Below are 19,820 nucleotides of genomic sequence, written 5' to 3' on the forward strand. Positions count from 1 at the left end.
CAGTGTCAACTGAATCTCACAGCTTGTTTAGTAGCGTAGGTCAGTATTCCTGAATATAGCATCCCAGATGCTGTGAGGGAAAACATGAGAAGCACAGTGCAATAGAGGCAATAAAACCAAGACTCACTGAGTGACTGGGTTTTACACCTTGAAAGTGCACCTCAGTCACGAAAGAGACCGATTGAAAGAATGATTGGGTTTTGCATGGCAGTTGCACCTGCACCATGAAGGGCGCATACCAATTAGTAAGAGTGATTAGGTTTTCAGATGTCAAATTACAATGAACCATAATGGCCGACTGACTGTTTCAATGTGTAAATGGACTCGCATGTCTCACAGCTTGCCAAGCACTACGAAGACATACTGTACTACGGAGCTCTCTCTCCCTCTTTTTTGACCATGAGATGTTTTTGTGCCAACATCTTGGCACATGGTAATTTCTGCAGCCTGCTTTCATCAGCACAAAGCCACTACAGCTGGGGACGGAATACGCAGCTGCAGGCACTACACAAGCGGGCTGCCAGTTGCCGAGATGTCTTGGCAGGTCATAAACACAATGGCTACTCCTAGTCACTCCATTTACAGGATGGGCCCTTCTGTCTCCCTCATTTCATTCAACAAAAGTGGGCTGGACTGCATATGACAGGTACTCTCAAGCCTTAAATGGCAGTTTACTGATATCCTCAACCACAAAAGCACATCATTGCTGCATTCTGCACATGGCGACTTAGAGGATCCAAACATGGCCAATAAGAAAGAAACCTAGGAGGAAGCTAAGGGCAGAGCTATAAGCGATGAAACAGAAAACAATGAGCTTAATGTTAATGGATATGAAGACGGCTGCATGGATTATAGAGTAAATGGGGTAGCTTAGATTACACTTGACATTCAAAAGAATAATTAAGAGTTGGGCAGTTCATGCAGTACATAGAGTGGATAGCCAGTGGTCCAGTAGAATTATAGAATAGGTGGCAATAGAAAGGAAACACAGCCGAGGATGGCAGACGGCCAAGTGTTGCAATGACATTCGGTAATTAGCAGGCACAAGTTAGAGTCAGCTCACACAAGATAAAACTTAATGGCAGAGCACTGGGAGATGTCTTTCTCAATGGATATTTATGGGGTCACAATCATTTAATCCACGGCTTATTCCTTACCAAATAACAAGTATGTAGCCAACGAAATTACCTTATGTAGCCTAAGCAGGCCAGCTGGCATATAACTGTTATTATACTGGTATCGATCTCAGTAAGCCTTGAGCAAGGGATTCAGATGCATTGTACATCATTTTGTGTACACCTCTTATTAAAAGCATGATTTTTTTTTCCTCATACGCACTTATACCTCAAGAGGGATGCTGACAATAATACTAGTGTTTGAGAAACATGCCTTTCAGCTTAAAATAGCAGTAAACAGTGAATCAAATAGGTGAAATCCAGCTGTGCAAAGGATGTAAAATGCCTCACTGACAGATGCAGCATCAGGCTTGACTGTTCCTCTAGCAAACGTTTTTCCAACAAACGATACCCATTTATACAAAAATGCCCATTCATTTCATCTAACAAAGTCTCCGTGATAAATAAAAGTAAGAATAAACTGCAAGAACGATTCATTTTAAAGAACCACCACTTGGAAATATTATACTTTAATCTACAACGCAAGGCCATATCTTGTAATGATTCATCTTTATTATGTATTCTTTCTGCCCCTTGTATTTGGCTAGCACGAAGCTAGCCCACAGCGATAGCTTGGACTGGCCACTTGGCAGGATGAGTGATAAGAAGGATGGTTTGCTGGGCGAGTTGGTGTTCCAATCTCAAAGCGAGCAGCATGAAAAAATACCAAATATAAATGAAAGGAAAGAGGAGACAGAGATGGACACAGACAGCAACGCTGTCTCCATCTTCATCGCCTTCGTGTTTAGTATTTTTTCATGATGCTCACTTCAAGGATAAATGGTAATGCATTAACAAGAATGGAGAAAATCAAATGTTATAAAAATGCGGCCCCTGTAATGTTTTTGCAGGCACTGCTTAGTTTTGCCAACAATTATGAAAAGAAAACGAGCGTCATTCTGTGACTCGCGTGTCCTCGCTCAAGATTTGGGCTAACATCGCAGATGTCAATTAGCTTAGTATAGCATAAGTGCATAAAGATGAGCTCACCTCGACCTTAAGAAGGTTCAGCCTCATGCTCATTTGCTGTGTCAATGAAGAGCTCATAGGTGAAGACATAAAAATGCGCCTTGACACAACATTTTTTAAATTAATCTCCAGGGTCATAAGTGCCAAACCTATGGTCTGAATTTTGAGCACCCAGGGTTCTTTACGTGTAGTCAAGAGTTTGATGAAACGATGTCTGGTCGGGTGACATGATGATGAAGAAATTGTGGTCACTCACTAAGTCAAGGTGAAAAACACACAGAGACGTTTCGGTTGATCAGACTAAAATCAGGCAAGAGCCATAAGTCACTTTTGTGCAAAAATGTGACGTAGGGAACAGGTGTAGTCAGCAGACATTTCCATCAGTCCTGTTAATACCGTTGTCTGCCGTTTGAATAAATAAAGATACCAACAAAAGTTGTGTCATTGGATTCTTTTCCTTAGCTATTATAGCAGCGTTTTCCCAAGCGATGCGGTGACTGTGATTATTGACGTGTTTGGCAAGTCTGTTTGATGCTTTTTTGTTGCTGGAGATGTCCGTTTGGTGCTCCTTTAATCTTCTTGTGAATTTGCCGATTACCCCTATGTTTGCACATGGTATCTTGTAGACAACATGGGGTATTTCTTGCTTGCTAGCCAATCGATTACATTAACAAGCTGCTTTTTGAATGACATCTGTGCTGTTCTAAGATTGTATCTTAAGAATATGCGGCTAAGAGCTTCACTGATGCCAGGCACGGATGGAACACCGCAGTGACCGCGATTGCTTCATCATTCTTGAATGTGCGCATAAATCTAAGTTCAGAACTGCTTTTGCATTTTGCCCCCATCAAAATGCGATCACTGTGGGCAGGATCAAACCCACGACCTGGAGTTCAGCGGCACAACGCCATAGCCACTGGGCTAATGTGGCAGGTCACTTCCTTCACCAGAATTTTTTTTTTTTAACCTGATAACTTTTCTAGATTTTCTTTCCTTTTTTTGCATTCATTCAGGCCCTTAGGATGCAACTAATGAAACGACATAAAATAACTGGCTTCAATCAGCTGCAAGGAGCCACTGACAACAGAAGTATTAGGATAGAAAATTGATCAAATTGGTATGCGTTTGTGATGTAGTGTACAGTGCTCTCAACTGGACGAAGAAGGTACACACAGGTCATGCGCTGTGAAAAGGGCTCTGTGTACAAGAAATAAATTGCATTAGGATAGAAAACTGAGCAAGTTTTCTCGCATGTCCTGTGCGCACCTTCTTTGAACTTCGTACAATTGTGAGTGCCGCGCAAACTACATCACGACGTTGGTTGCTCCTAAGCTTCGCACACAATTACGCAAATCACACCAGCAAGTCACATGTGAAAACTACACATGCACAAGGCTTGCATCATGAATAGTAAGAGCATGGGACGCCTACTTTCATTCTTCAAGGGGAGCAAGATAATGCACTTTTGCAGATGAGACAGTCCTGAAAAACAATAGATGCCAAGAGCAGCAAAAGGAAATATCTAACGGAAGAAAGCCCTGCATGACATACAACTATATATGTATCTTTCATGCATGCATAGTTCTCACATATAATTTTGCAGCACATACCTGAACAATGCAATACCAAGAAGACCCTTCTGAAGCTGCTCACAAGGCACAGCAATTAAAATTGCTGATTTGTGGCAACACATCAATTAGCAGTCAATCTAGAGTAAGGAAGTTATAGGGCCCGTAGAAGGACACTTTGATAATGTTATCGTGAAGCACCTCTCGCCTCCCACTACTTCCTCATTATTTCTTTTAATCAGGCAAGAAGATAACCGAAAAGGGAAACCTCACATGAATCTTTGTCAGCATACCTGCACAGTGTTCACAGTGTAGATTTTCTTGAGGCTGGCTGTGTACTCCGCAGCTGACATACCTCGCCCCTCTGTCCTGCAACACAAAACAGGAATGCCCATTCCATTTTTAATTCAATATAATAAAACTTGATGTGCCAGCAACCGAGTGCAGGTAGTGCACTTATAAACCACTCAAGAGGCAGTGTAATTGATACATCACTTTTTGTTGTACATTTAACATCAAGGTTAAAACGCTGTAAACCCTTGAACAAATGGCTTCAAGTGTCTGAGCACCCTAAATAATTTACTATAATAATGGTTTCTAGAACCCCGTCATGATACCAATGAGATACATTATGACATCGCAGTACACTGGCTCACTCTGTTCCTGCAATTGCTGCAGTGGCAATGAAATTTCACTTTGGCTAAAATGGGGATAAACAAGTAGCATATACCACTGAAGCAATCTTGTCAATGCTGCAAGGCTGGTAATTGTACAATTTTCCTGCTGACAGCCTTTAAATGGCATATGAACAGACAATGCATGCCAGTGGTGATAAGCAGACATGACTGAAGTCTCAGCATGACGTCTCCAATATTTTCAACGTGCCACAGGCAATGCCTAATATCAGAGATAATAATGAGGAGTTGTGTGTTTCGAGTCATGCGTAACTTACTAAAGTGGCGACAGTAGCATTTTTTTTAAATTTTAAATATGAAGAATGTCTAATTTTGCAAGCCTTTCGTGACCTACCACTCATATTTCGAATGTAAAATTTTGCCCAGAAACTGCTCTATTCTTCCACTGTCTGAAACTAGGCTTTTTTACATGGCTAAAGATTTTTGATGCAGTTGGCCTTCAATGATGTCTGCTTACTTACAATTATAAGCACATTTCACATGGAGTGTGTGCCTTCTGGCTAAAGGAAGTGTGCAGACTGACCATGTCGTGTGCGTCACCCTGACCAGAAATGGCTATTTCAGCCAATGGTGCTCATGTTTATCCCAACGGTTTTCTGTTCACAGCCTTGGTGCCCCAAATTGAGGCTGTATATACCGGCTGCACCAAGCAGCTAAATGCTGGGGGTCTGACACTGGTGTGAGTTCCACAGCGCAATGCAAGAAAATTCGAACTGCACTGCAATCATCATCATTGGCTACACCCCGCCTCACTCTCACCATGCACTGGGGAGAAAGAGTTCATTAGACTGATATGCCAGAAGATCAGGGGATGGGGACATGTTCATCAATCATTTTTGGTTAATTTGACCATGTCTGAAAGTTACAATAGGAGCCTTTCTTCTGTAGGCTATGAAAATGAGTGTCCCTTTCAGCGTGGTCATTAGATATGGGACGTACTGATTCTTGACTAAGCACATCATGCAATGAGACATTGAGCCCTGTAAAGTTGGAAAGTGGTACACTTTCCACTGCATTATTAGGTTGTCAGTAACTAAAGCTCTGTACATAAGAGTAGTTGTGCCGTCATGGTTATTACGCTGTTGTGCAAGCCACTGCCATTTCAAATGGTGCTAAAGGATGTTTCCTTAAAGGAATGGACAACCGATTTTTAAGGACGTAGCTTTTATGCCGCAACACAAAGCTCACCCTCGGTGGTGTTTACATCTGAAGCGGTTGCTTCCAAAAGCACATGGATATTTGGTAAGGAGAATTTTTCGATCTGAGCAGCCTCTAAAAAAGTAAGAGTCCCTTCTCAGCAATGCTGAGAAGTGAGAATGATGTCGATAGCCCACCTCACAAATTGTGAAAGCCACACTCACAGGAGCGAGTGAAACTACAGTTAACCACCTACATTTTGACCTCTTCAACCACTTTTGAAAACAAGAAGCTGGTGCAATAAGTTCCCATTGTTGTACAGACATTTCTTATATTTGTACCATGTTTTTTCCCAAATACACACCTACGTCATGGCTGGCTGGCCCCCATCGTCGTTCTGTCAATAGACGAGCCAAGCCAACACATCGGAAATGAAGACAGCACTTCTCTGCTCACTACAAACAAAGGCTTATTTGCACATTGTAAGTCAGGAAATACTTATAATAATAAAAAGTATACTGTATTTCAATACTAATAAAAAGACCAGTAACTGCGTACACTAGTAGAAGGTCATGTGGTGAACCTCTTATGCAGCTTCATGTTTTTGCCGTGTGGGGCACCAAAGGTCATTTTTCGCAACATTTAGTGATTAATTAAAAATATAAGTACACATTTAAGGAAAAAAACATGGCTTGCTTTAGCCAATACGACAGGGAATCATTCCATTAGCAGGGTTATTTTGATTCATGTTCTGAGCACTCAACTGTCCCTTTAATGGCCCTCTATCCATATATAATACTATATCTTTTTGAGACCCTCTGTCCCACACCGTGGACAACAGCTTTCATTAGTTTCAAAGTTACACCAGGAATGAGAAGCTAAAGTAATTTGGTGTAACAGGAAGGTAGATGAATTTTACACTACATGTAGGGAATGTAATAATTTTGTTTCCACTGATTTTTTGAGAAAATTGATACATTGTGGGAGAACTGCTGCAGCACTGTCACAGACTATGAAAAATAAATGTTTGCACACTTCAAATACCACAAGATGACACGGCAATCCTGGATGAAAAGTGAAGTTGAGGAACTGTCACCTGATGTCAAACCTGTATCTATGCACTTAAGAACACAAACAATGTTGTCAATTGAATGAAGTGGAGCAAATGAATTTCTATATATATATATATATATATATATATATATACCGGGTGTTTCAGCAAGCACTTTCAAAATATTTTATAGGTTTCCTGTCGCATGTAGCACAATTCTAGTTCATGAGCTGGTCTACTCAAAGAGATGGGCATTACTTGCAAAAAAAATTGAAATGCAAACCTTTAATAACTTCTGAAAGTGTTTGCTGAAACAGCCTGCATATGCAGGTGCTGAAGCAAGCACACGGCTGTGCAATCTGATCAAGCAAGTGCTTTTGCAGAATCACGACAGACCAATTTACAATAAGAACTGACTGAAACGTGTTGCGTCACCAATAATTTCTTGGTTGGACTGAGAAGGCCACATTGTTCTTTGTAAGACAACTTCCTTGGCAAAATGGTCACTTGCTGGGCTAGTTGGTTCATTGCAATTTCTGTAGCAGTGCGAAACATAAGGAAGGGATGACGACAGAGATCGAGTGAAAAAGAGCGCCAAGTTGGAAGTCAGCGCTCTTTTTCCCACGGTCTTTATCATCGTCCCTTCCTTGTGTTTCACGCTGGTAAATAAGTTCCTTGGCAAGTTATAACTGGCACGTATCCTTCAGAGGCAACAAGAACAGTTGCAATGACATGGAGGCTAGGCTGGGAACAGAAAGGGAGTGCAGCTAGGAGTAAATATTGGCAGAATGATGTCTTGAGCACGACAACAGTGCAGACCATGCATTAGGGTGCATGGGTAGTCCAAGTCTTTTTTTGCATTGCCAACTTTATAAGCACAGGTAGCCACTGCCATCACGATACCTTAAGTTAGCGAAAGCTTACTTTGGGAAGATTTCTCATTTATAGCTGAATTTTAACGCTGGATCATTGTTACCGTGCATGGATTTGCACGACGCTTAGTTTTGCTTATGAAAAATTACTGCTGCTTTCTTATGTCAAGTGAACTACCTTAGACTTGACAGGTTGTACGTATGTTTTGAAAAAAACCACTAGTCAAACATGGTTAAAAAATCATCTGAGCTGCCCTTTAGTATTGCTCTGTTACCCAACATGGTAGCTTAGTGGCTATGATGTTGCGCTGATGAGCTCAAGGTCGCAGGTTCGATCCCTGCTGCATTCCGTGGGGGTGAAATGCAGCGAACGTGCTTAGGTGTAAGTTAAAGAATGCTAGGGGGTTAAAATTTCCAAAGTCCTACACTATGGTGTGCCTCATAATCAGACTGAAGTTTTTTTGGCATGTAAAACCACAGAATTTAACATTGCTCCCTTGTACCTCTTTGATGGTTCTCCTGACTGTCACTGCCCAGATCATCTCATTTTGGTGCTCTACTTGCATCAAGTTCATCAATAAGGTCTCCAACTACTTTGCATGCCGATTCTCCAACATGGCTTGTTTGATAGTATATATATATATATATATATATATATATATATATATATATATATATATACCCTTCTTGTGTGCTTTTTTTAAACTTACACTAAATTCTTCATTGTTTGAACACATGAAATTTTTCTTACTTTCACTGGGCTCCATGTTGCCTTTCCCAGTATCTCAAGCGTCCAACAGTAGTCATACCAATAATTATAATGATATATTAACAGATGTCATACATGTCGAACTAGTACAATTGCATCACAGCCAGAGTGTGTATGGGGAAAACATGTATAGGGCCTAGCGGACTCTGACACTATCAGGAACTCTATACTATAGAGCATTCCATTTTCGCAAAATTCAAATACTAGATAGCATGTTGCAAGAATACTTAAGGTATAATCCCGACCACGAGATGATCAACCAGGCTAACATGCTTTGGTAACCCCAGCTCTTTTTATTGTGCTTTTCATAGAAGCACACAAGGATGAGGATGGTAAAACAATAATTTTACTTAGGAGGTACTTTTTTTCTTTTTTGCAGATGTACAAATTTACAGCTTCATCGCACAGTAATATTAATTTTTTAACATAATCTGCATGGCACAAAAAGAAAAGCTGTTTAAATGCGAGTGCAGTAAATTGTGGTCCGCGTAGCAGTACTTTCGAGTTAGAAAGCGAGGTTGGCTTTCACCATACGAACAAAACAATTAGGCGTGCCCTCAATCATGTAACTGGCACAATCAGTACTCGTCGAGTATAGGCAAGCGCAACAATAAAACTTAGCCTTAAGAAACAATTAAAATAAATGACTAGTTTAGCATATACGCAAACATTAAATCGCAAATTTAATGCCTCGACACACTCAGAGAAATGTGCGCACGGGATGTCACAGAACAGTCGGAGAATAACAAGAAGCGTTGAAACAATGCAACCGCGCAGCGATGCGCAATCCGTAACAAAGCATGCACTGCAGCTGTCGCAAGTCGAAAGAATGCGTGAAAACGTTTATTACAATGAAACAAACACGAACCATATACATTGCACACCCAATCAATCCCACCCTAGAGCGTTGACAACGCAATATAAACGCGCAACGTAATTCTTCGCTTGTTTATCGTGGGCTCAACGATGCTTGCCGTCGCTTCGGAAAAAAAGCGTTCGTGCACCTCTAATTTCAAAGCGGTGAAGGTGACGCCCTCGCCGAGAAAGGCGCGATCGAGTTTTATCTTCAATCCTCGTAACCACGCACGAAATTCTAAGCAACTGCTTCGTACTCCGCTCGGATCGGCCACTGCCCTCGGCGGCGCTCCGGATCGCGTCGGTTGCGTTGTAAACACACAATCGCTCGCTGCAACCGCAATGCCCCTCCTTCCTAAACTGCTTGCTCACGCGCGCAAAACACTTCAGCGCTGACGGCGTACGCTCGCGCCTGGAGTTGGTGACGAGGGATACTCACTTGTCGAGCCAGAAGGTCCACTCAGTTTGCAGAGGGACCCCTTCGGCACCGTCGTCCGGCATTGCTGGCGTAACATCGCAGCGGTCATCAACGGATCGGCGACTGTCGGTATACGCGTCTGCCATTTTGCGCAGAGCCGCCAAAGCAGACGCACGTGACGTGAAAGCAAGAGGGCCTGCCCTCGCCTTCTTCCAAGAGAGTCATATAGTTTCGGTTTCGTTTACTACCCTGCCTTGAGGGAAAAGCATGGTTGGAGCTTGGAGAGACGGGAGATAGGACTGACCACAGAGAAATAAAAATTATTCTTTGTCTGTGGTAGCATATAGCGGTACTGACATAAGGGACTGTGACGCTGAACTTGCCCGCTTGACAACACAGCGGGTTACATCGTCACAGTCCCTTATGTCGATCAGCTCTAAAGAGCTGTTAAGAGAAGCTGTGAGGACTACTCACAGGAACATTCGCCTCAGGTTCTGCTAAGCGAAATACGATGGGTTACTTCTTTCTTTTTTAACCTTACGCAGGGAATAACGGAAAAACGCTGGCAACGACACGATGAAGGAGGATGGCGCGTGCGTCTATTTGTCGTACAAAAATCCCTCACGTGACCTGATCCTAGGTGCCTAGGGACTGCATCGTTTAGGGATTTTTGAGAAGGCGCGATGCTGGCGCCGAGCGACGCCGTGGCGTGTTCGTCCTCGGCGTGATCGTTCTCTGGACCCCGCGTTGTTCAACATTGCTCATGTGATTGTACGTGCGTTGCTTGTGTGTTGGTTGTAGGTTCTGCGTTACTTGGCGGAAAGCCGCGAGTAGTGGTGGTGCGGCAGTGCGGCTTTCGCCTCGGTGAGCTCTGGCAGTAGAGAATCTGCGTTGTGTCACCGTGCTTGCTTGACAATTGAAATGTCGAAGTGGCCTAGCGCATCGGCAGCGAAGTTCTGCGAACCGCGATGTGGCGTCGCCGTGTCCGACTTTGCTTAACGGACATCGAGGGATGTGCTGCTCGCTACAAGTCATGTAAATGCGACTGCGTCGACCGCCCACTGTTCAGTGCTGAATGTGTGTTAGGTGTGCTGTGCTTGAAACGAGTGGTTCAGCCGTGCAGCGGGGGGTGGTGGAGGAGCAGAGTGGCTTAGGGTCTCCATTTGCACGTTCACAGATATGTACTCCCGTTTTGGTCTCATTAGCGGCTGTCGCGGGATTGTGGTGTGCTCCTTGCCTAGTATGAAGTTTACGATGCTAACACACAGCATGTTCACGTTTTTCCGTGCTATATGTCATTTGCATGACGACCGAGTTGAAAACAAGGCATATGTATCTGTTGTTTTCGTTTGTGTGTTGTAAATTACTACCTGTTGTGGAAGTTCTGGAAGTCTTATTACGCAAGGAGTACGAACGTAAACATATAAACATATTTCTGTGTGTGTGAAATTATGAATTACCCAGAATAGCCTTTACGACTGATAAGTGGGCTACACAGCCTGTGTGAATCAGCTACCTTTTGTTGCGATGCTCTTCCATGTGTTAGACTGATGCATGGTGCGCGTTTATTTCTGTACTGTTGTAAAAAGCATTTGTTTATTCACTCAATACAAAAGTACTGCTTCTTCGCCGCAGCGCATTTTAGTTACGCGGTAAAGGATACTAAAAGTGGGAGGGGGCCGCTATCACCCAGCATAGTATGTCCACTCAGGCGACCTGAGAGGCGGCGGTTGAGCGAGTGTATAATCATAGGGTATAATTAAAGAACTCTTTTTATGTCCAGTGACAGTGGCCCCTTTCCACTTTTAGTATGCTTCAACGCAGTACATTGCTTAGGCTTCACCGCAGAACATAGGTGTATTGCAAAAAAGTTAATCTTAAAAAGCTCAATTATGCAACGTTTCTTTCGTAGTTTGCTACACCGCAATACAGAGGTGGAAATAAGCATTGTGCAGTAAAGCATACTAATAGTGGAAAGGGCACATAGGTTTGCTCATTATTTTCAATTGTGATATAATTTGCAAGTGCATCTGTGCTCTTGGTAAGCTCAATTGACAATTCTTTGTACATTACAAATTCATATTGCAGGGAAGCTTACTAAGGCACATTCGTCATTTTGTAACGCAGTATTCACCTTCAATGCAGGAGCACAATGCGGATTCATACCTATGCTTCTGGCTGGACTGCACATGCTCTTTGAGAATTGATTCATTTTGCATAAGTGCACTGGTACTTTACTCTAAACTGGAGGGCTGAAGTTTATACGGAAGCACAATTTTTATTAAGGGGATAAGATGTTGCCAAGATGGTTGCAGCACAGCTTTTTTTTCTTCCAGGCACCTTTTCTATTAGAAGCTTCCATTTCAGTGTTTCGAGCCTCTTTGAGCCAGCATATAGTGTATATAAAAATCGGACACCGATTGGGAACATCACCTATGCTCTCTGCAATAAGCTGTGCACAGGATAAGTTCATGCCTATGTATAGAAAAAAATGTAGCATGACCAGACAAAATAAAAGGGGGTGGGCTGCAGCAATACTAGGTGTTAAGTGGTGCCTTATCCTTTCCCTTCAGTTTTCTGTTTTGTGCTTTCTATTATGGATCCTCCACAGTAACCACACGAGTGCTGAACTTGAGCTTGTTGGTTTCAGATCTGATGGTTGTTACTAACAGAACAGTGTGATACACGAACAAGGGCTTGGAGGCATCCGGTCACCTTGCTTGTCTCATGGTGTCACTTTGTGAGCACCATGAGCCTCCAGACCAACTCGGAAGAAAGGTTTCTTGCAATCGCTTCTGAACTGTATTGCCACCAAACCAACAGTGCTCTCAATGACAACTTTTGGACAGTAGAATGCTTGCACCCAGCAAAGTCTAAGAAGGAAGCATTCAGGATGTGCCAAGTGGGCCTTTTGAAGCTGGCCGCATTGCTGAAGGGGCTTTGCCTATCCGCCCTCTTTATGGATGCACAAGGATGATTTCTTCTTTCAGAAGGATTGTTTCAGAGGTGTCACATGGCAACAGTGTTGGGTGTTTAGTAGCAGATAAGCTTGCCTTTGGCCACTGTCAATAATCTGTTTTTTCTCCAATGCCCCTGTGAAGTGCCTACTTTTTAGACACAACGTGCTCTCCATGCATGCATGCATTTTTAGCTTGTAAAGATGTCTATTACCCCTTGCCTCAAGCCGGTCCTTGCTGATGTCAACCAAGAAGGCAGTGGGGAGTATGGCGATGCATACTTACAAAGCACTGCTAATACCAGTGAAACCAGATTAGTGGAGCTGCCGTTTTTTTTTGTCCACTCCATCTTCATCAGTTACAATGAGCAGTTCTTTGTCCAAACAGAAGGCATATGTAGTTGGTCATGCATAGCCTGCGCACTAAGATTTGTTGGCGTGTTACAAGAGACGTGCCTGAGAACCTTAGCAGTGTCTATACGCAAAAACCTTCTGATGTGTTGATGACTTCCTTCTCTTTATCACAGTTTGCCTGATGAAGCCAGCAACTTGGTCAATTAAATGTTCAACAGGCTTCCCACTAGTTTTCCCAGCGTCTCCTTTACCAGTGTGCTGCTCATAGATATCTGTTTTCTTGACCTTGCACTGCACTTCAACCATGGCCACACCTGCTGAACCTATAGTATGCGATCAGAAAAGTGCTATACATCACGTTGCTCCAAACTCATGACAAGCTAGAAGGCCTTGAGGAACACCTTCATTAATTTCCGTCCTCATCATACTGTAGGAAGCTTCGCATGACAAGTGCAACAATTAACATCTGCTGGTTTTTCAGTGCTATTCCTGTCCAGCTTGCTGAAAGCTATCCTGAGTGTTTCAAAAGCAAAACTGCTGCCGGACAAGAAGTGCATAAAGCAAGGGTAGCTATAACCATATATGTCACACAAAATGAAGAAGGCCACCGAGTGTACAGGCGGTTGAATTCATATCCAACAAGCTTGGTTCTCTCTTTGCAAGTGAGTAAACCCAATTTGCCCCAAAAACATGGCCTGTGACAAACTATGTGCCAGATGCTGTGTCCCCTGCAAAGCTGAAGATGTGTACAAGATCCTGACACCCGCAGTGGCTTCTACACTGCGCAAACAGTTTACTATAAGAACGACTGCCTCAACTAATATGCTAATAACATGGAAACGGGCAGAAATTTGGCTATTCATTGGGCCCCACTGCAGGTGCAAGCCACTCTTCTGCCAGATGCGTGTTGTTCACAGGAACTGGAGCTATACAAATGCAGATAAAAACAATGATGTTTGAAAGTCGTAGAGTTGAACTATATTCTGCACAAACAGTGCTACTTGCAGTGCTGGTAACTTATAGCTACAATTCATGGCTGCCCCACCATGCAAAGGCACTATTCTTGAATTAACTTCTATTTATGGTGGCCATATATTGCAAGTACATATCATCCACATTGTGTGCAATATGATTAAATGATGTCAACTTTGATAGCCATTCCTAACCTGAGATACAACAAAAGAACTAATATAGGCAACAAATCGTAATTCAAAAAGACAACCAGTGCACAGGATAAGTGACAGACTTCCTTTTATTGAACAAAAGTCACATGTCAACAACAGTGGGTAGCAAGCTTGGGTGACAGAGGCAAAACTTAGCGAAATGCTACACTCATACTCAAATGTAAAACAGCCTATGACACAAAAAACATTATATTTTACTGAATGAAAGGGCAAGACTCCATCCAAGAATGCACTATGGCACCACATAATTGACATGGTGTAAAAGATGTTAACATGCCCTCTCCATAAAAAAAGAAACACTTAAAACATGCCTTAAAAGGCAATGTGCAGAGTCTGAAAGCAAGGAAAAACAACCCAAAAAAGGTTTCGCTAAGTCTTTCAATGATTAAAATTGTCAAACTGTCTTGTCACTTCTTAATGAATCTGCACAGCGGAAAAGGATGAAAAGAAAGCCCAATAGCAGGGCCACAGAAAATGTCACCAAATAAATAAACCTTGCTTACCAAGGATACTGGTTTAGTTGTCTGACTCTGCAAAATAATTGTCTATGAGCTTTTCTTGTTTAGAACGGTTTAGCAGATAGCGGAAAAAATGGACATGAGAGCACTAGGTGCATGCATAGTCTATGCACGAAGAGCCACTGTTTTCTTACTTTTTTTCTCTACTACTATTCACGAATATGTAAGTGCCTTAATAGCACTGCTAAAATACTACTGCAAAACACAAGATTGGGCAAGTTGTGGCATAACGAAAATTGGAGTTCCACTCATACTGTGAAAATGATGCAATAAATGGTGAAATATGCGCAGGAAGCTTGCTTCATTCGGTGTTTGTTGAAGTGAATACTTGCCAGCGTAAGTCAGTAATCTCCTTTAAAGAAGTAAAATAAGTGGGAGTTGTGCCTCCCAGTGTTGAAGTGGAAAGACAAGTTTTCTTCCTCCTCTTTCACATCCAGACTTGGTCTCTGGTCTCCAGAAAAACAACCCTTTAGCTTCTTACTGCTGAATTAATTTGGTTTTCTCAAAGCTATATTTGAGCTACCCATTGCTAGGTCTCGCGCTCTGCCCCATCAACCAGCCCCATCCAGCAAATCTGAGAAGCCAAGCACTAGAAGATTAATAAAGCAGATGCATCCAATCACTGTCATTACATGTAAGAAGAAAAATTAACATAGTACTGCCTTCACAAGTGGGGCAAGTGATGAGTAAGAATTTGAAGGCGTGGACGCCAGCTCTATATACAGCACGCAGACATTGAACAGGTGTTAGCCAATCATGGCACCTGTTGGCTAGATCGCACTCTCCAGGATCGGTATTCGCCACGACTGTACCTTCAGCAGAGTGGCTGAAATGTAGAATTGTGGACTGCCAATCTTTTGATCATATGTTTGAATGAATCACAATGAGAACTTTATCTGCAATATTCTAGCAATAAATTTGGGAATTAGAGTGACAACACCAGTAGACATCAGAACCAGGGGAGTTGGCCCATAGCAGCTATTGGTGTAAAAAAGAAGACTGGCATAAGAAGAATTGAGATGTGCACGCCACATGCCTTTGTTCTGGTAGTGTTCCACTACTTTGGTGCTACAGTTAATGATCTCGAATGAGTTCAAGGAGCAAGAATTTAGTCCAGAAAAAAATATTACGCATAACAGCTGTATCTAGTTGTATCATTTGCCTATGCCGCTGTATATAACCCTGTCCACACTGCTAGGAAGGGAAGCGTAGCAGAGGGCGGCAGAAAGTTGGGTGGGCGGATGAGGTTAAGAAATTTGCAGGGACAACATGGCCACAATTAGTACATGACCGGGGTAGTTGGAGAAGTATGGGAGAGGCCTTTGCGCTGCAGTGGGTGTAACCAGAGTGATGATGATGATGTCCACACTTACCTAAAGCACATGAGTGGCATCCTAAACAAAATTGAGCTTTTGATATTGCTTTGGAGAAAATTAATCTGTTTCAGCCTAACAGTATGTATACATATTGCGCATACCTGCATTCGGTGTACCTTATCACCAACTGTTAAGTCACCTTCTTACCTCATCAGCAAATCACTCCTGCAACCAAGTGTGCTGGTCCGGGTTTTACCTGCATTTCCACCTGTGCAGTTGGTAAAAGTCTTTGGCTGTTTACTATAACTTCATATTCAAACATATGGTTGCATTAGAGGCTTTCACACCACTAATGACTGGGCAGGCTTCACGAAAGGCCACCAGTACCTCCTCATTGCAGACTGTGCTCAACATCCTTCTTGGTTGGACTGTGACTAAGAACCCATACATCTTTCCTCCAAAGCGGCTGGCATTGACGATGGTTTGATGCAGAAAGAGGCTATTGTCTTTCCCAGATGCTGGTTCAGCCTCGCGAGGCACATTCCTTCAGTCAATATGCACACTGTCAATGTGAGTGAGACTGATCAAAGGTTGTCTATGGTGTCAGGTTTCTTGCCTGGTTTCGGTAGTTGCATCATGACCAAGTGTTTTCACTCTGTGGGGAATTCCAATATTCCAGATTTCATTGATTACAAGCAATAGTGCTTGCTTCCTTGTTTCGGCAAGATTCCTCAACATCTGAAAAATGACTCCATCTTTGCCATGTGCACTCTGTGGTGTCTGCTTCGTCAAGGTGGCATCCTCTTGGCCGTATGTCTTTGCATCCCCAGTGCGGGTGATGTGCATTGAGCTCACCTCGACTGAGTATTACGTGCTTGTGAAAGCGAATTTGAAGCTGTCAAAGACAAGTGAAGTTGCCTTGGCTGTGGTGCCTGGTTTTGGGACAGAGGTAGACCAATGCCAAAACGGCTTTTAGCCTGCAGCACACCACCGCAACTTTCTGATGAGACATATGTTTATTCAAGCCGTTTCTTCCTTGCCCTAATTCAATAATAGCCAATTTTAGCAGCTGCAAATCAAGCTGACTTCAGAAGACTGCTGATTTTTTAGCCACTTCTAGTAGATTATTGCATGGTTAATTTTCTAGTTGGGCATGACATGCTTTGTGCTTAAAAAATGAACTGTTTAAAGAATTATTGGAGTAATATTAGGACAGGCAACTCTGATTGAATCATCACTGCTTTTGTCGCAAAATGTGGCAATGAGCTAGGCAGATGCTGTCACAAAACCATAGGTTGTACAAGTACAGAAGAAACAAAATTGGAGTTGCGAAATTCAAAGCCATATTTTTACAGCCTCTCTTTATACTGCTGACATTAGAGAGCTTTAGATTAGTGGACGCAAGCAGCGTGTGTAAACAAGCACCATGTTTGGGTATTTCTGGCACCCATGTGGTTTGCATAACCAAGCAGCACACGAGTCGCTTGCGTCCTCTTATGCAGTACTATTATTTTCATTGTAAAACAACCAATATCAAAGTAAGTCTGATCAGCCTGCATCAATATGCTAGAAATTTTTAAGCACTTAAGGTGTGTTGGTTGAATGTTTAAAGCACTTTACCACACCCTTGGTCACTAGACTTGAACTTTCCAGTATTACTTGCTAATCAACTCTTGAGGTGTTTACGTTGCTTTTCTGTGCTGTAAGATTAGTTTGACAGTCCTAATAGAATTGTTAAAGTGAAGGTATGAGCTGTTGTATTGGCCATGTCATTCTATAACTGTTAGATCTGACACTGTCAAAGCACTTGGCAACATTAATCAGCTTCACCTCACTATATATATGTATTGCGGTAGGACCATTCAGCACGTGAAAATAAAAATACCGGCAAATAGAGAGTTCGAGAGCACCTGAGATTATAGTAAAGCGGGCGGGGCAGTATGTTCAAGGTAACAAATGTGTTGCGGTGAAGTTATTGCAGACGTATATACACATTCATTCGTCCCAACTTTGCACTTAACCCTGCGTCCCGTTGCTAAAACTAAGAGCGCGAAAAACGGGCACAAATGCAGCTGAAGATTACAGGGCACAGTATTAGGCTCCACCTCACTGTGCTTATCGCGCCCTTAGTACGAATAATATTAAACATCTACTCTGCATTTCGTGGAATTCTGGCAGATCATGTGACATCACTAAAGCTCCGTTATGTTCACAGCACTACGCGATAATTGTCGTAAAGCCCACGATAAAAGTAAATCACATGAAGTGACGGATAGTGCACTAGCGCTGAACACGATTGAAAACATGCGCTGCCCTATTTCAAGGACGCGTGAACAGTTGTGAGCAAACACCACCTTATGCATTATATTACTTACGTAAGTCGTGGCGAAAAACACGTGCAATACCTCCGCCTACGAGTCCCGTCAAGTAAAAGTGCATGTGCGATGTGATGACGCTGCCGAAAAGGGGCGAACACGACGACGCTGCTGCACAGCGCCGGTTCGCAAATCGCATTGCCGTGGCGCTACGCCACTTGAATATTTCAATCGTCAGCACCAATGAATTCTTCAGAAATACGGATCTCACACCACCAGAGTTCACCGAGACTTAAAGCCGACATGCCACACCACTACTACTGCGCGACTTTTAGCCAACAAGTACTGATCCCACTGCGGAGACACACGACCAGCGGTCGGCGTGGGCCGGAGATTCAACGCACGCCACGGCATCGCGGTTCGCAGAACTTCGCTGCCGAGGCGCTTGGCCACTTCGACATTTCAAATGTCAAGGAAGCACGGGTCACACAACGCAGATTCTGTACTGCCAGAGCTCACCGAGGCGAAAGCACAGATGGCGAAAGCCGCACTGTCGCATCACCACTACTCGTGGCTTTCCCGCTAAGTACGTACAACCAACACACAAGCAACGCAAGCACAATCACATAAGCAACGTTGAACAACGCGCGGTCCGCGCGAGCCGGTGAACGATCACGCCGAGAACGAACACGCCACGGCGTCGCTCGGCGCAACCATCATGCCTTCTCAAAAGTCCCTAAACGATCCTGTCCCTAGGCACCTAGGATCAGGTCACGTGAGGGATTTTTGTACGACAATTAGACGCACGCGAGGATGGCCGCTTGACATACAGGGTGCACGTTGGGGTGCATGTACAGGTGACGTTTGGGACCATTTTGGGACCGTTTAATAACGGTGTCATACGCCCGAACGATCCGGATCGAATTTCTCGACCGCGATTGGCTGCCTTCCATAGTTTGCACAAATGAGCCAATCACAATCGAGAAATGTGATCGCGATCAGGCTCGCACATTTTTCAAGGGGTGCTGCGTGCAATGAACAATTTGTTTTCTTGCACGGAGGTTTTCTTGTGTGAACAGTATCATCATCAAAACATCCAGCTGATGAGTGTGGCACAAATCAGTTTGAAAATCACTTCAATCCAATGCACTCAGTGTACGCGAAGCCGCCAACGCCGCTGCGGCCGCATCGAGTATGCGAATATGCTCGAGTTCGTGGCTTCGGTGGAAAAGTTATATGGTACATGTGGCTAACTACACAAGTGCACAGAGAAGAGGAACTGGCAGCCATGCAATCTCCTGCTGGCAACTGGTCTTCGTCGTGCAACAAAATAGCAGGCACGTGTCGCACGTCCCAGTGGCCATTTGAGTGTCTCGCAGAAGGTGAGCGTTGCTTTTGTTTTGCTTTCCCGCGAGAGAGCATCGCAACGTCTATCATTGTGCACGGAGGCATTGACGAAGGTAGGCTTGGTAACCAACGTTAAATTGAGGAACGACCGGCAGTGTTATTCACACTGACACAGCAGAGGAAGGAGACAAAGGAGCAGTGTCGGAGCAGTTTTTACCTCGAGGGCTCCTACCAGATACATGGTGACGGAGTGATCGCCCCCCTCGGCAAGCACTGCACCGAATTTGATTAGGTTTGTCATGCTGGTGTCACACGGTGCAC

General features: G+C 43.5%; 2 protein-coding genes across 11 annotated transcripts in view; one reads left to right on the forward strand and one right to left on the reverse strand.

Moving 5' to 3' along the window:
- LOC142556979 (eukaryotic translation initiation factor 4E type 3-like) overlaps positions 1-9,777 on the reverse strand; it is a 48,836-nt gene extending 39,059 nt beyond the window's left edge. Inside the window, exons 1-2 of one of the 3 annotated variants that reach the window (XM_075668460.1) lie at positions 9,531-9,701; positions 4,006-4,081 (exon numbers count right to left, since the gene is read on the reverse strand). In XM_075668460.1, coding sequence (XP_075524575.1) covers positions 4,006-4,081; positions 9,531-9,655 — 201 coding nt within the window. In that variant the 5' untranslated portion in view covers positions 9,656-9,701. Of the gene's footprint in view, positions 1-4,005; positions 4,082-9,530 lie in introns of all 3 variants that reach the window. The other 2 variants (XM_075668461.1, XM_075668459.1) reach the window with 2 other exon arrangements.
- Positions 9,778-18,960: 9,183 nt separating this feature from the next.
- Positions 18,961-19,820, forward strand: part of LOC142556982 (uncharacterized) — a 147,794-nt gene continuing 146,934 nt past the window's right edge. For all 8 annotated transcript variants that reach the window (XR_012822693.1, XR_012822691.1, XR_012822690.1 and 5 more), the window contains exon 1: positions 18,961-19,534. Coding sequence is in view for 2 of the 8 variants with exons in the window: in XM_075668465.1 (XP_075524580.1) it covers positions 19,297-19,534 (238 nt within the window). In the remaining 6 variants the exon portion in view is untranslated. The remainder of the gene's footprint in view (positions 19,535-19,820) is intronic.

This window comes from Dermacentor variabilis, chromosome 9 (genome assembly GCF_050947875.1).
Source record: "Dermacentor variabilis isolate Ectoservices chromosome 9, ASM5094787v1, whole genome shotgun sequence".
NCBI lineage: Eukaryota > Metazoa > Arthropoda > Arachnida > Ixodida > Ixodidae > Dermacentor > Dermacentor variabilis.